Source organism: Electrophorus electricus, chromosome 23, assembly GCF_041902795.1.
Source record: "Electrophorus electricus isolate QZ-2024a chromosome 23, ASM4190279v1, whole genome shotgun sequence".
Classification (NCBI taxonomy): Eukaryota; Metazoa; Chordata; class Actinopteri; order Gymnotiformes; family Gymnotidae; genus Electrophorus; species Electrophorus electricus.
The window spans coordinates 2953989-2969353 of NC_137519.1; the positions used below are offsets into that span (position 1 = coordinate 2953989).

At 48.9% G+C, this 15365-nt stretch overlaps 1 protein-coding gene across 3 annotated transcripts in view; it reads right to left on the minus strand.

The window, feature by feature from the left end:
• Positions 1 to 265: 265 nt before the first annotated feature.
• The window catches only part of cntnap5b (contactin associated protein family member 5b), a 65135-nt gene continuing 50035 nt past the window's right edge, over positions 266 to 15365 (minus strand). For all 3 annotated transcript variants that reach the window (XM_081706187.1, XM_081706186.1, XM_081706185.1), the window contains 10 exons: positions 14998 to 15125; positions 14305 to 14475; positions 13714 to 13932; positions 12504 to 12743; positions 10762 to 10986; positions 10087 to 10220; positions 9116 to 9203; positions 5570 to 5773; positions 4946 to 5020; positions 266 to 3885 (listed from right to left, as the gene is read on the minus strand). In XM_081706187.1, coding sequence (XP_081562313.1) covers positions 3683 to 3885; positions 4946 to 5020; positions 5570 to 5773; positions 9116 to 9203; positions 10087 to 10220; positions 10762 to 10986; positions 12504 to 12743; positions 13714 to 13932; positions 14305 to 14475; positions 14998 to 15125 — 1687 coding nt within the window. In that variant the 3' untranslated portion in view covers positions 266 to 3682. The remainder of the gene's footprint in view (positions 3886 to 4945; positions 5021 to 5569; positions 5774 to 9115; positions 9204 to 10086; positions 10221 to 10761; positions 10987 to 12503; positions 12744 to 13713; positions 13933 to 14304; positions 14476 to 14997; positions 15126 to 15365) is intronic.

Genomic DNA, 15365 nt, shown 5'->3' on the forward strand with positions numbered 1-15365 from the left:
ACATGGAGATGCAACTTTTAGTTGTTATGCTGCCGAAAGATGGAACCAATTCTTTTGTAACTCTTTTAAAACCTTTTTTAAATGTTAGCATATCACTTCCATTTGTAATGTTACTTAACGTATCTGTATTACTATTATTATTAATATTACTTGTACCTTGGTCTTTGCCAAGTCCTTCAATGTAGGGACAGATGGTGAATGTAGCAATTCTTTAATCCACCATTTTATCAAGTCACAAAAAGAAGACGCACAACAACTCGGCACATAAAGCTGTAAAAACATCTCTTTACTGTCAATAAATATACATTTGTTTACAATACTGCTGTACATCTCTCGCCATAAAAAACAAGCCTGAAATAAACAGATATTTTTTAAATACATTTTACAGGTCGACAAGAGTGTGTGAGGTTTGAACCATGTTTAAAAGAGGTAACTGCACTTTAAAAATAAGTTCAGGCAACTTTTTAGTTTTTTCGTCATTGTCAGATTTTTGCTGAGATTAAAAATAAAAGAAAAGCTGCGTGGAGCCCCATGACATAGCTGACATTAACGGCCCACGAGATCTCGGAAAGTGCAGATAGTCAGAAATTGTGTCATGTGCGTTGTCTGTCCCCATGAGTTCCAGCATGCGTTTCAAGACCGACGGCCATCAAGACCGATTTAGTAAAAGTCCGGAAAAAGCTCATCCACACAAAGACTCTGGATAGAGGCCCCAGCCACTAACTAGACACTTACAAGCACACGGAGTCTGAATTTCTGATGAAGCGTAATCTCAGGATGCTTATGTCGTCACGTACACAGATACTTTGTTCGCTGAGAGCCAGTGCAGTTTTTTCTATAGCTCTATCGTACAAGACATCACAAGCTCATATCTGTTTTATGAAGGTTTTCCAAAACCTCGGCGATACTTATGAAACTTGCGTTTCTGTTCTGGATGTTAGCTGTATCAGAGAAACTGATTGGCCTTTGCGGGCCAGTAAAAAAAACAACAACAAAAAAACGCTTATGCGTGTGGAGGCGGACGCGCCGCTCAGCTGTATCCCTCGTCAGCTGGCGTGTCAGCTCTGCACTGCCATCATCACGGCTCCTGAGCATGTACGGCTCTGACATTCCGGCCTGTCTCTTGCCCAGACATGTCTGAACGCGAGCGGGCGGCGTGCCGACCGTACGTGGCCGCCGAAACTCTGGAGCCACCGCTTTTATTCCGTGCTGTCCGAGCGGTGAGGTACCCACGCCCGTTACTGTCGCCAATTAGAAAAAGGTCATGGCTGTCTGTGCGGTCCTAGGCAGCATCGAGAGTCGTCACTCCAAACGGCTTCTCACACTGGCCTGAGGCGGTCATGTTGACAGCCATGCCCAAGATCCATCCCCACCTGCAGGGAAACAGATCAGGAACCTTCTGGAAGAGAACATCCACGCGATCCATCCGATCCACGCGGTTCCGTTCCAGAGGTCCCGAGTCACAGACTTTTTATTTTCTGTCGAGAGGCTCCACTGACAAAAACCCAGCGGCTTCTGAACAGCGCAAAACAACAAAACAAAAACGCAGCACAAAAAAGAAAAAAAGGCGCCGTTTCTGAGGGTTGAAGTGGCTGAAAAGGAACCTCGCCATGAGCTCCACTTTAGGGGGAGATTTAGGCAGGATCCTGACCGCTCGGAGCCGCAGCCGGAGGGAAGAAGGAAGGAACTGGAACAAAACTGCGTGGCGGTGGTCCGGGTCCCTTTTTAAGGGTTGCGCAGGGCTGGCGTGTGCGTGTCTGGAGGGGGGGGGGCGGTGTTCTAGGTCAGGACACGCATCATCTGGATGTTTGGGCCCCTGCTACCGTCACGCGCCGTCGGTACGTCAGCTCGCCGTCAGTACGTCTGCTCGCCGCTCGGACACACGAGCCCCCCGGGTCGCCATCCGTGGAATGGAAACATCCCAGTTAAGTGCTGTATTAGCCATGTACTCAGAGCAGGAGGTACGTATACATCAGTGAGGTGACCTGGAAGTCTTCCACACCTCTGGGGCTGTTGCTAACTGATTGAGCAAAATATGTTATACATCTGGTGGTCTCAGGTGTGGTCGGATTACATCAGTTTTTCTGTTTTTAACGCGTCCTTTAGGGCAGGGGTGTATTTATGTTTCAGGTACACGTTTCACCTGCTTCTGAATGCACGGTATAAAGTCTTAGGTAGAGAAACAAACGCGTTCCTGTAAAGACGAGCCTTACATCGGCTTCTGCTCCGTGATTGTCTGTGCCTGTGCAGGCTACGCGAGCGCTTTAAATAGCCTAACACGATTTCAAACAAAAACGTATTGTCCTCTCCGGAGACAAATGCTAAGCAACGGGAAGCGCTCTCGGAAATGGTGCCGCCGCGGCACACAAAGAAACCGGGCCGTCGTTTCACTCGGCAAGTCCAGATGAGACTGGACTTCCAAATGAACGCTGGTCCAAGCATCTTTTTACGCAAACGCAATGTTTCAGCATCTCGACCAGTCCGCTTTTAGGATGGGAAGTTTCCCTTATCCCCAAGTGTCATGTTAATTGTTTACTGGATAATTTAGCCGCCATTGAAAAGATGGCATATCAGCGACGGTTACTTCTATACGGGCCACAACTGAAAGGTCATGGGTGTTAAACAGCGATCCGACTGCTTCTCGTGTCTGCTGTTGTTATCAGAAGTGAGGAACCGGGGCACGGGGTAGTCTGGAGGAGCAGCGCTTTTAATGAACCTCCCTTGAGAGGTCCAGGTGGAGCTGTAGACACAGTGGGAAGAAACAGTAGCAAGGATGCTGGGTGGGGCCACGTCCAGGGCGAGAGCCCCTCTACGCACGCGTCCGTCCGTGTGTGTGTGTGTGTGTGTGTGTGTGTGTGTGGTGGGACTCTCCTGGTTAATTCAGTATTCAGCCAGTGTTTCACTATGCAGTAAGAACTGACGGGGCACAAAGAATGGAGATGTGTGTGTATGTGTGTGTGTGTGTGTGTGTGTGTGTGTGTGTGTGTGTGTGTGTGTGACCTATTTCAGAGTTGAATATTCACCAGTGGGGGCTAGTGAGCATTCTACCAAAGCTCTCAGTCTAGACACATGATATGTATTAATGCACACATTAGTATGTATGTGTTTTTTGTATGTTTTTTTTTTTTTTCAACTCTTTCTGATAAATCCTTCTGGACCAATTTCACCTGATTACACACAAGCCCCCACCCACGGCCCCCACCCATCTACAGATCTCAGTCCACAACTCAGTGTTGTGTAACCAGCCATCCAACCCCTCTGTACTGTCCGTGAACCCTGGCGGCGAACAGAAGATCAGAAGCGTTCAGCGGGCCTCCGCCGGGCCGGCTGCTGTTTGAGAGTCAGTGACACTTGCATGGCGCTGCCCGAGCAGTAATGAGATCAGCCTGGTCTCCGTTGGTCTCTTGACATCGATAAAGGGGCTTTGTACTTTGCCACGCCCCCTGAGTTTAGCGCCTCGGTCGCATCCCATTGCAACTGGCCCTGCCTGCTACCTGCTACCTACAGAGGTCATGAAATGCAGCTCGAACAGGCTCGCTGCAGCCTGTACGCAGGGGGGAGGGGTCAGGGGCCATGGCCCGGGTCCTGCGGGCGTGGCCAGCCTCCCGCCCTCCTCCCTGAACGCGGGGCCAGTGCCGGGTCACTCAGCGCGGGGGGTTACGGGGGGGCCGAAGGTCGAGGGTCATATGAAGTACTCCTTCCTGCTGTCCCTGATGGCGGCGCGCGGGCCGAGGTCAGCGCGGTAGAGGAGCTCGGGCCGGGTGGGCGGGTCCTTCTCTCTCGCGGCAGACGGGGCCGGGGTGCGCTCGCGCCGGCAGCGGTGCAGGACCCGGGTCATGGCTGCCGCCACGCAGAGCAAGACAAGAAGCAGGGCGGCGATCAAACCTGCAGGGAGAGAGAGAGAGAGAGAGAGAGAGAGAGAGAGAGAGAGAGAGAGAGAGAGAGAGAAAAGAGAGAGAGAGGAAGAGAGAGAGAGAGAGAGAGAGAGAGAGGAAAAGAGAGAGAGAGGAGAGAGAGAGAGAGAGAGAGAGAGAGAGAGAGAGAGAGAGAGAGAGAGAGAGAGCGAGAGAGAGAGAGAGAGAGAGGAAAAGAGAGAGAGAGGAGAGAGAGAGAGAGAGAGAGAGAGAGAGAGAGAGAGAGAGGAAAAGAGAGAGAGAGGAAGAGAGAGAGAGAGAGAGAGCGAGAGAGAGAGAGAGAGAGAGAGAGAGAGAGAGGAAAAGAGAGAGAGAGGAAGAGAGAGAGAGAGAGGAAGAGAGAGAGAGAGAGAGAGAGAGAGAGAGAGAGAGAGAGAGAGAGAGAGAGAGAGGAAAAGAGAGAGAGAGAGAGAGAGAGAGAGAGAGAGAGAGAGAGAGAGAGAGGAAGAGAGAGAGAGAGAGGAAGAGAGAGAGAGAGAGAGAGAGAGAGAGAGAGAGAGAGAGAGAGGAAGAGAGAGAGAGAGAGAGAGAGAGGAAGAGAGAGAGAGAGTACGAGCAAATGTGAGAAAGAAAAAGAAAAAAGAAAATTGAGGAGAAAGAACACGAATGAGACAAACAGAGACAGAGCAGGAGAATAAGAGAGAGAAACGGAGACAGTGCACGAGAGGGAGCGTGAGACGGAGGGAGAAAGGGAGAGACCAGGAGAACGAGAAACGGAGACTTCATTTGCAGCGTCTTTTTATCACGTGCGGCGTCCCGTTCAGGACGTCACGCCGAGTATGACGTGACGTCTGACAGACTCGCCACTCGGTAAGGAGAACTCCGCGCGTGCCGTCTTAGCGCTCGACGGGCTAACTCATTAGCCCTGGGACTGAACCGCGCCACGGCTCCGTCCAGCTGAGCAATTACGTCTCTGTCCGCGTCCTTCGTGTTTACTTCTCCGAGGAACTCGGGGACATGGAGGGTGATGGGAAGGAAGGTGATGGGGGGGGGTGATGGGGGGGGAAGCAGGTAGAAGTGGTGACTCCCACCTCCGATCACCGCCGAGTCGCTGCGCTCCGCGTTCTTCAGGCGCTCCTGCCCCCGCTCCTTCTCACCCGTGCTGTCTGAGGACAGGAAAACAAAGTGGAATATGAGGAATTAGCGGGTGGCTAACTCACTCATTCCCTTATAGCCATATCGAAGTCATTAAAACAGGCAGAAAAGTAAAGGGTTCGTTTTTTAAAATCCAGCTGCACTGGCTGTTTGCTTTAAGTTCCTAAGGGAGATGTGTGTGTGTGTGTGTGTGTGTGTGTGTGTGTGTGTGTGTGTATATATATATATATATATATATATATATATATATATATATATATATATATTTTTTTTTTTTAGATGTGAAGGTTTGGGTGGGGACTGAGTGCCAGAATACAGCCAACAGGGTGAAACAAAGGTCAAAGGTCCCTGGACCTCAGCCACAAGACAAACTTGTCTATAAGTGACCAGTGGTGTATCTCCTTCCATCGGAGCAATCCTGAGAGGGTTTTGAGTTTTAAAGCTGCAGCAACATGGCAACCAGGCCCCTAAACCAATCAACTGCTGAGCTCTTCACGCAGCAACCGAGGCCGCCAATGACCCCGCCGCACACGTTTGAGTCACTGGGAAATGGCTCCCACCCGACAGCGAGCGCGAGGAGGATTTGTCGGCCAGCTCTCCGCAGTTGGACTCCACCAGGTTGCCAAGCACGCTGACCAATGAGCTGCCTCGATTCAGTATGGCGGCCTTCAGCGGGGCCAGGTGATTGAACTGGACTGATGACAGGCAGCCAACGAAACCTCTCGATCCTGCCTGTAGTACCTCCTCATCCACACCTGCTCGGCCTGTAAATAAAAGAACAACAAATGACTACAGATCTGCGCATCTTTTAAAAAACAAACAGTTTAAACAGACAGTCTTATAAAAACAACACCCTCCCAAACTGTGGTACTGTTTGCATTCAGCTTCCATGTAATTATGGCTTGTTATGGCTGTAGTGAAGATAATCTACAATTTATTCCTCTGATGAAACTTTGGTCTGGTCAGGGTGGAATTTCTATTGCCCCCAGCCAACGGACAGGAACCAGGACCCCTCTGGCGCATGATACCTAGCCACAAAGCCAAAATCTGCCCAGATGACGGCTTATCACGCTGACCTTGCTCTCTGACCCTTCCCCCACTTCCAGGGTATCATAAACCCACAGATTGGAACGCAGGAACCTCTTACCAGCCTGGTTATGCTCCGAGGAACTGTGACCATAAATTCCATTCAGGCTCAGAAACATACCAGAACAACCAGCTTTTCTCATCACACAAAGATATGGTCACAGTTATATATATTTATTTTCCCACAGCTTCACAAAGTAATAACTTTAACCGACTATGATGCCAAATGGTAATCAGCCAGGAATGTACAACTATCTTAATATAATCGTCAAATTGTGATTTTTGCTTCTAATACTTAATAATTGTCCACTGATTCATTATTCTCTTCATTACTTGTTCATTATCAATTTGCATAATCAATTCACTTTTATGTTGCTTACCTCATGTGCAGTGTAAACAATTTATGGACCACTCCTGTGTTTACTAGAAATCTTATATGAACCAATTAGACAAAATATATTAAATCCATAATTTGTAAATTCAAAAAAATATTAAATATTAAAATAACTATTATTAAATATCTATCTCATCCCTTCACCCATCCTAGGGTTTGATACTTTTGTTTGTAAACTTCATTCTGAGGTACGAAACTGTACGAAAAGGAATATTTTCTTTTGTTGAATCGATTTGTGGTGAACCTTCCAAGGAATTATTTTTCCCTATTGTTAAAACAAATGCTATTGAATATACATGAATCAAGGCATGGAATTTCCTCAGCATATACCTGATAAACGTTGACCCCCCCCCCTCCTAGCGAGTGCAGCGTGGGAAACATGGAGGGAGGGGGGACCACTAGTAAGTTATTAGAACTGCAGCAAGAAGAAACCAAGACTTAAGCTTTCCTTTTGAAACTAAGCCGACGGCCTCTCGCTAAGCGGTGAAAACATAAGTTTCTTGTTACTTTATTTCACTTCTTTGTTATGTTTAGTTCCTTATTTTGTGTTTGTGTCCATCAGAATTTGTGCTTTCGCAGCGTACGCTTGCGATCAACCAAATCCTCCCTGTTTTCTTTACAGAGACTGAGGTTTCATCGTTCGGCCTTCTAGAGCCGACGTCGAAGGTGAGGGAGGGTGGCCTGTGTAAACACCGGTACCGAGACTCCTGCTTCTGGAAGGCCTGCCGGAAAAGTCCAGGCCATCTCTGGAAATCCAATTCCACGGATCAGGAAAGCCTGATTGCTTTAGTGTTACTGGTCTATATTCTTCGCGCAGGGCCGAACCAGCAACGCTGCAGAAAGTGAACCCTCTTGGCGCCTCTCAGATTGGGAGGTACTGGCATTTCCTGTGGCCAGTTTGTATCAGCAGTTAATTGTAGTGTTTATACCTTAAAATTGGACCAGTTAACTCCTTTTTCCCATCTGCTCTGCAGCCTATGCCGTCCTAATTAGTGCGCTCTCGCATTACTTAAACAACAGGTCTGTTCTTTTTTTATCTACCTTATGTTCCTCTGCCCTTTCCTTAACCTCCTTATTTAATTCGGCATGTTTGGTCCATCACGAATGTCATTTGGGTTCATTTTGGTTACGTTATGATGTTTGTGTTACTATAGTGATTTTAGTGAACTCAGTACCCCTGGTCATTATTAACATTGTACTCAATGGTCTTACGCATGTTCTGTTCTTTATTCAAGAAACCTACCCTTAGTTATAACGCTTGCGATTCAACAGTGGTATTCTAATTTTTGGTAGACGAGAAATAATCACGTTGTCAAACTTATGCCTGGTCATAATGTCACGGAACGCTCACCTCCCGCGAGTCACAGGGTTTGGCCCACCACGTGACTTGGGAGGATATGTTTGTGGCCACGCCTACACACACCTGCACACACCTGCACCTCGTCTTGTCTGTATATTTAAACCCTTGTTAGTGTGTGCAGTATCGTTGGTCATTGTTGGTGTAGCGTATTAATGTTAAATGTTAACGCTGTCATTATTACATGTATTCCTGATTATCGTGTCTGTTTGTTAACCATTTCATGTTCCTTATTTGTAATACGTGTGACTGCCGTTGTGTTTATATCTTTCAATTAAATGTCCGTCCTTGTTGAGGAAGTCTGTGCGTCCTGCTCCATACCCTTCGGTACTCGGGTCACACGCGTTACACATAACTGTCACGGACTGCTCCTCCCCAGTAAGTCACGTGGTACGGCCTGCAGCGTGCAGGGGGATCCACATGTACTGTGTGTATGTTGTAACCAACCCCGCCCCCGGGACTGCACACACATGCAGGGTTTAATGTTAATGTCTTGTGTCTATTTAAACCCCTGTCCATGTGTGTTCCCTTTGTTGGTCATTGTCGCTACGTCTGTGTCAATCCTGATTAGTATAGCCGTAACGTTGTTTTGTGTAATCGGTGTTCTATGTTTAACGTTAAGTGCACAGTCATGTTTTCCCTCTGTGTTATATGTGAGTGCCACCCTTGTTCTGCATGTTTAATGTCATTAAATGTTTCACACTGCCAAGGGAGTCTGTGCGTCCTGCCTCACGCCCTGAGGCACTCGGGCCAGCAGCAATGTTACAATAATTAATAATCATTACTAAATTAATGATTATTCATTTTCCCTGTCAATCAGGGTGGTGCCCCAAATTCATCTTATAAATTATGACTGACAATTTATTAAGGTGTTAATATTATTGCACGGCCCTGAGAAAGTAACAAAGTGAACCCTGTAAACTGTAAAAAGAAAAATTAAAATCTCGGCTCTGAATAGAGCTGCTCTTAACGGACTTAAACACAGTAAAACCGTAAACTGCGCCAAGAGCAATTACAACCTTTAAAATGAAGCCCCAGGGTGCTCTCAGTCTGAGCTTAATTTTTCTTAAACAGTTATTATAGGTTCCCACATCATAATCCCATAATCATTACAAACAGGTTTTAAAGTGGTCCCAGTTGAAACAAGAAGTATTTGGACCATTTAAATGTAGATCCAGTTTAAAAAAAAGTTGGACACAGCGATGGGGTCACGCAGGGTCACACGATAAAAAACCTCATCTGCCCACTCCAATTAATCAGCTTTCCTACCTGTGACTCTTCCCAATGTCAAAGACCTTATCATGTATAACTCCCTGTCTGTGGAGAGCTTGTATTTCTGGTTGACGTCCTTATCAACCTGACAAGACAGAGAAAGAGCGAGAGAGAAAGATAATTTATCGTTAAAGCAATATTGTAGTACAGCGAAAGGTAACGTGGTAGCTATTCTGGCCTGCAGTTTCAGAGTGTGGCATCCTTGGTCCGCCGAACAAGCTTAGAAGATAACGCAGCCTGCGCACCCGACCGATCACTCTGAGATGCCGGCGGAAACGTTCCTTAAGCGGTGTCATCACGTCTGGGGTCGCCGCCTGCTCCGCTAGCCGGTGGCATTCTGCAGGAGAGCGTCAGGTAGCGCCGGGAACGCGGCGCTGATCCGCAGCTCCAAGCCGACCACCCGCCCGCAGGCGGTGGGGTTTAAATCTCGCTAACAAAGCGCGCCGAGCCCCAGGGGCCTGCGCTCGGCACACTCATCAAAAGCAGGAAACGCGGTCAGAGAGGGAGAAGGCTCTTAAATCTCCCGGAAGGGGGACAACATCGTATTTGTCACACTTCATGTCTTTTTAAGGACGTGAATATATCACGGAGAATAATGGCTCGTCTTTTTGTGCTGTATAATCTTTAATATTGGTTGGGTTTTGCGCAGAGCTCAGCCGCTCTGCGACGTAGCCGAGACTAGTGCACGCGTCCGTGTGCCGGCGCACGTCTGCTTGTGACGGGGACACGTGCCAGACGGATAGAGGGATGAATGGGCACGTGGATAAACAAATGCGTGAATGGGTGGTTAGATGGACGCGTGGATGGATGGGTAGATGGGTGGGTAGACGAATGGAAGGACGGACCGGCGGGATGGATGTATGAGCGGAGGATAGCGCGGGTGGGAGGAGAGAATGGATGGATGGATGGATGGGTAGAAGGACAGATGGATGGATGGATGGATGGATGGATGGATGGATGAGTCTTACCTGCACATACATGTCCCTGCCCTCTCTGTGGAGCTGTATTCTGTGGAGCTGTCCGTTAGCCAGGCTGTGCTGCGTGGCCGTGAATACGTCCGGCTGCTTCTCCCTGTCAAGTTTATACCAAATCTGCAGACTCCCTACGAGACACAATTGAGACATGAACGAGACACCATCGAGGTCCCTTCGGCTCGGACAGAAATGTGACTCGGACACAGCCCCTGATGAAAATAATTGCTCCCTTGGCGGAGTGTCTGGGTTTGCCGCTCACACACATCTCTCTTCCCCTGCGCTTTAATCACCCTGCACTTCCAGGACACGTCGGCTTGTGGGACGTAAGCCTGCCATTCTCCACGGTCCCAGCCCTGGGCAGTGAGACCTCATGCTCCGCAACTTAAAACTTTATTTTCGACTGCATTATATCCAGTCTAGGAGCCATCATGGGTACTAGATCGCTTGCCATAACCTCGAGCAAGGATTAGTCAGAGAAACAGTTGTAAAGTAAACAGCTCTGAAAGAATTCAAGCAGACATAAACGTCGTTTGAAATGTAAATAACATTTGTGAGTGTCTAGCCACGTTCCACCTATATGACTAACACGAAACTGTAAAAAAAAAAAAAAAACAACCTGAAAAAAATATCGATATGTAAAAGATCTACTATGAGATGAGATAAAGGTACCGTTATGCGTCAGGATGAGGGTCATGTACTGCTGGTGGTAGGTGGTGACTGTCATCAGCATGGCGGGGGCCTTCGTGGTGAGGAACCGGAACGCCACGATCTCCCGCGACTTGCTGCTCTGCGCGTAGATGGCCGACGACTGCCTGCTCTTGTTGCGCATCACCGAGAACGGCTCCTGGAAGGTGTACGTCACCGACGTGCCGCTCTCGAAGGACACGGAGACTTCTGGAGATGGAGAGGGAGAGGCGGCCGTGAGGTGACGGACCACCGTCCTCCCGCGCGGCTGAGCAACCGATCACACGCAGCGGAGCGGGCCGGAGCCCGACGCTTTGAATGAACGGCCGGGGGGGGCGTAAGCGTATGCTAATTTATGCGGAGAGCTTTGCATATCGTTATGGGAGGCGGAGCTGGAGCCGGAGGCGCTGTCTGATTAAGGAGGTCCGAGCAGAGCCGTGGCTGGACGGCGCCCGAAAAGGGGTTTCCGTGGAGACGGCTGAGGTCACGGCCTTTTGAGGGGAATTCTTGAAAAATCAGCAGTGACTTATTCTAAGTGACACCTCATTTAAGAGGAAAGGAGGGATGGGAGGAGAGAAATGTAAGGCTAGTAATTATTGAATATTTTTCTCTCTTCTCCTTTGATCAGGCTTTGATACAGGGCCTGAAGCCTCACCACACTCCACAAGACTTTGAAATCCAGGTCACCTGCTTGGAATCTTCTGAGAGACACTCTGAGTTAATGTGAACCAACACAGGTTCGAATTCCTCATTACACAAAAGACAGAGACAGTTTGGTACAATCTGGCACTCCGTTCAGAAATGACGTGAACAACGAGCATATATATATATATGCTCGTTGTTCACGTCATTTAACACCGCTAACTTTTCAGACATTTCACGAAAATGCCTGCATGATCTTTCACCCCGTGCCGAACAGCCTGACACACGAGTCCGACTGTAAACCGGCAGAATTTTAACGAGGAAGCGCGAGATCAAAGACGAAAGCACCTGACAAGGGGATGAGTTTTTTTTTTTTTTTTTTTTTTTTTTTTTTTTTTTTTTTTTAAGTGGGACGTGACGCGAACAAATGACCGCCGGCCCGAGGTGGGAAAAAACAAAGAAAGGATGATCCCTTTCTGTTAGGCCGGGCATCAAGGTTTGTTTTCGAACGGCAGCGCCAGAGGGCTGTTTTTGCGCTCGGTGTAGCGTCTGCCCCGCTTGCCCAGGGCTAGGTAATCGGCTGCTGAGCTCAGGCCGATCCGTTTAGAGCAGAGAACGCTCTAGGACCCTGTCCGGAGAACGGTGGTCTACCTGGGAAATGTGAGTGATGGTGGGAGATTATGAGCAAATAAGCAGGGTTATTAGTCCTTAGATGGATGAAGTCCAATCAGTGGAGGCCAGCTCCTTATCCCTCCCATTCATCATTTTTTTCTTTAATCCGTTTTTTCCCTTTAATACAAGAAATTGCATTGGGATGACTGTTGGAATTGTAAATTTTGTCATTTAAATTGCATAAATGTGGTTGTTAGTTTGGAATATGGTACACTTATGTGTTATTGCTCTTTAGTAAGGGCTCCGTGGGATGATATGGCTCTCGGAGAGAATTTAACTCGCTCGGGGCCGTTTTAGAAGTTTTAGGCTGGTGTCTGAAGGTCGGCGGTTAGGGTGGTCTACATGCCGGACCCCTCAGACCGGACGAGAACTATGTCAGCCTTTCGGGAGGTGCTTTGTGGGCAACGGCATACCTTTTTGGCAGTGTGGCCCTCCATACGCCGAATGCGTGCAGTCGCACACGTATCCACTGCTCCGCTCGATGCAGCGCCCGCGGTTGTGGCACAGCTGGGCCTGGCCGTTGCAGTGACCCGGGCACCCGGCGCTGACCCCCGGGGTCATCTTGGCCCGTTCCTCAAGGTCGAGGGTCATCCCATTTATGTTTAATGCCCTTAGGCAGCCCAGGAAGCCCCTTTGCCTAGAGGCCGTTCCTCCTGTAGGGGTAAAACACAGATTATTTACCAGTAAACAATAAACACTAGTAGCCATGTAACTGCATGGTAATTAACACGAATATGATGTGATAAGTGATCCGTACAAAGCGAGTACGAAGTGAGTTTAAATGTGTTTGCTGTTTTTAAACATATTTAATTCCACTGTTTAAGTCCACTATGACCACAAAGTGAAAGGCTCGAGTGTTAAAAGTACAGCTTGCACTTCCACTTTGGTAATTTGCGCTAAGAGTTCACACAAAACGTTAACAACTTCATTAACACAGGTTTATCTGGCCAAGGCATCGTTCCTCCAAACCTTTTGAGCTCTTGTAGGGGCCGAAGGCGCAGGATCAGGAGGTTTTTTTCGAGCTCTAAAAGAAGTCATTCCCCTCGTGGGCTTTACAAATCCGCGGCTTCGACTCCGAATTAAATTGCTGCCCGAAAACTGAGAAACCGCGGCGAAAGGTGAAAGTGGAATAAGCATGTGGCAATGGAGACGGATTTACCATCCGTTAGGCTCGGCCCGTAAAAGTGAGGGATCGTTCTGGGCCTGTAGCGAGGCCTGTTAATGAACGGCTGGCCACGCCGTGCTCGGAGCTGGCCGGAACGATACATCACAGAGACACTTCTATGAGGGAGGTACTTTTATTTTGAAGGGTAATAGCCTACGGCAAGGCCTGTTGGTAAAGTGTAGAGTGGCAAGCAGGCAGTGCTGATATGTGAACTGTTTAGAACTGCTGATTATGAAGGTATAAGTAGTTATTAGCTTGAAGATATGAGGGGATGGGGCCAATGTGGTGAACTTCCACCCAGTAACCTGCAGGCGGGTGTGGCATATTGCTAACAGCTGTCCAATAACCTGCAAGCGGGCACAACACTGTGGCTGCGCGTCAGGCTGCTAGTGGTGGAGGTCTACTGCAGGGCAGGAGAAGGCGTGGCCTGTTGTGAAACGCGAGTGGGCGTGGCTTACCGACAAAGAGCTGACTGTTGAGCTGCAGGCGGGCGGGGCCGTCGGGCGGGGCCTCCAGGAAGCGCAGGGGCAGCTGGTCCACCTGCAGCGACGCCTCCTTCACGTTGCGCTCGGCCCGGACGTGGTGCCACTGCTTGTCGTTCAGCGGCACGTGAGACTTCACTGACAGCACCGCGGGCCCGCCACCCACCTCGAACGTGAACGTGACCGCTGACGGCGCTGGGGGCACAGGGGAAGGGTATGAAGGGGGGAGGGGTGGATGGAAGGCGAAGGAAGGGGTTGAAAACAGCGTTAGGAACCAGGCCGCTTCCTTCCGACGCTAGCGGTTGGGACGTCTCACGTGAAGCTCCCGTGATATGTTTCTGCACGTTGTAATGCGTCGAAAGCAAGAACCGAAACTGCAGGTGTAACCTGGGATCATGAAAACCATCAAGAAAATGATACATTTTGGCATTATGGGAGGATCCAATTACGTAGGAGTAAATAACTTTATACCCATGGCTTCACAAAGGCATTTACGGATGGTCCTCCCCGCCATCCGGACTTGGACTTACTGTTGGCACCGCGGAAGCGAATTGCGGCGACACTCACTGCTTAGCTCCACCCGGATGAAATCTCGGGCTCCCAAATTCTCCAGGAAAACTCCAGAGGGCGCTGTGGTCTTGAAGTAAAAGGAGACGTCGACGCTGAGCTCGGCCTGCAGCGTTGGGAAGTGCAGGTAGGACAACTCCTGGTAGAAGGACGCGGCGTTCCACAGGAACCCTGTGAATTAAGAGCGCATTACATTGGAAAGCTGGCAGCCCAGCTCCCGGCCACCAGAGGATGTGGAGATCTGTGAGATTTTTAACCTGTGGCGACCTGTGAAAGGCAGGGAGAGAAGCCATTTTTCTTGGCCAGGGAACACACAAACGCCCGTGGCATTTTGCACACAACCCCGAAAATTTCGAGGGGACCCTTTTATTTATTTATTTATTTATTTGACCCCCTCGTCCCCGGGGGTCATATGTTCCGCTGGGCCGCTTTAACGATTTTAATGATCTCTCCACGACAGATACGGTCACCGCGCAATTTGCGGCGGGTCGCCATGTCCTTGCTCGCGGGGAGCAGAAGAGAAGTCTGGAGAATTTGAGTCGCATTTTTAAGAGCTGTGCATCGGATGTTAATTAACGACTGCAAGAGGGAGCTTTAAGCGTGTGCTAATGATGAAGATACTGTTTAAGATTTTATAGGCTTTAGAAGCAATTAGCAGGAGAAGCATAAATGGAGAGAAAAGTCTTCTCTTACTGTCCCCGTAGCACTGCAGAGAACCCACTCTATAAACGGCTTCCGATCCCGTTCGGTTCGTGTCTCCGACGGTGATCTCGGTAACCGGCAGGTGCTCCTTATAGGAGAGCAGTCCTGTGTCATTCTCCCTGCAAGCAAATCGTGACAAACCGTCAGGGCGTAACAAGCGAGCGCTCAACTCCGGAGGGGAATTAAATGGAAACAATCAGAGTTTTGGACGACAAAATCAATGGAAACGCTAAATGGAAAAAAAAGACACACGTGACACAAAATTACGGCTGATTGCGGCAGGGGAACAGATGTGCCTGGTAGCGAGGCTTGCTTAGGGTTTCCAGCTTTAACGTTAATGCTTCCACTCATGACATAAT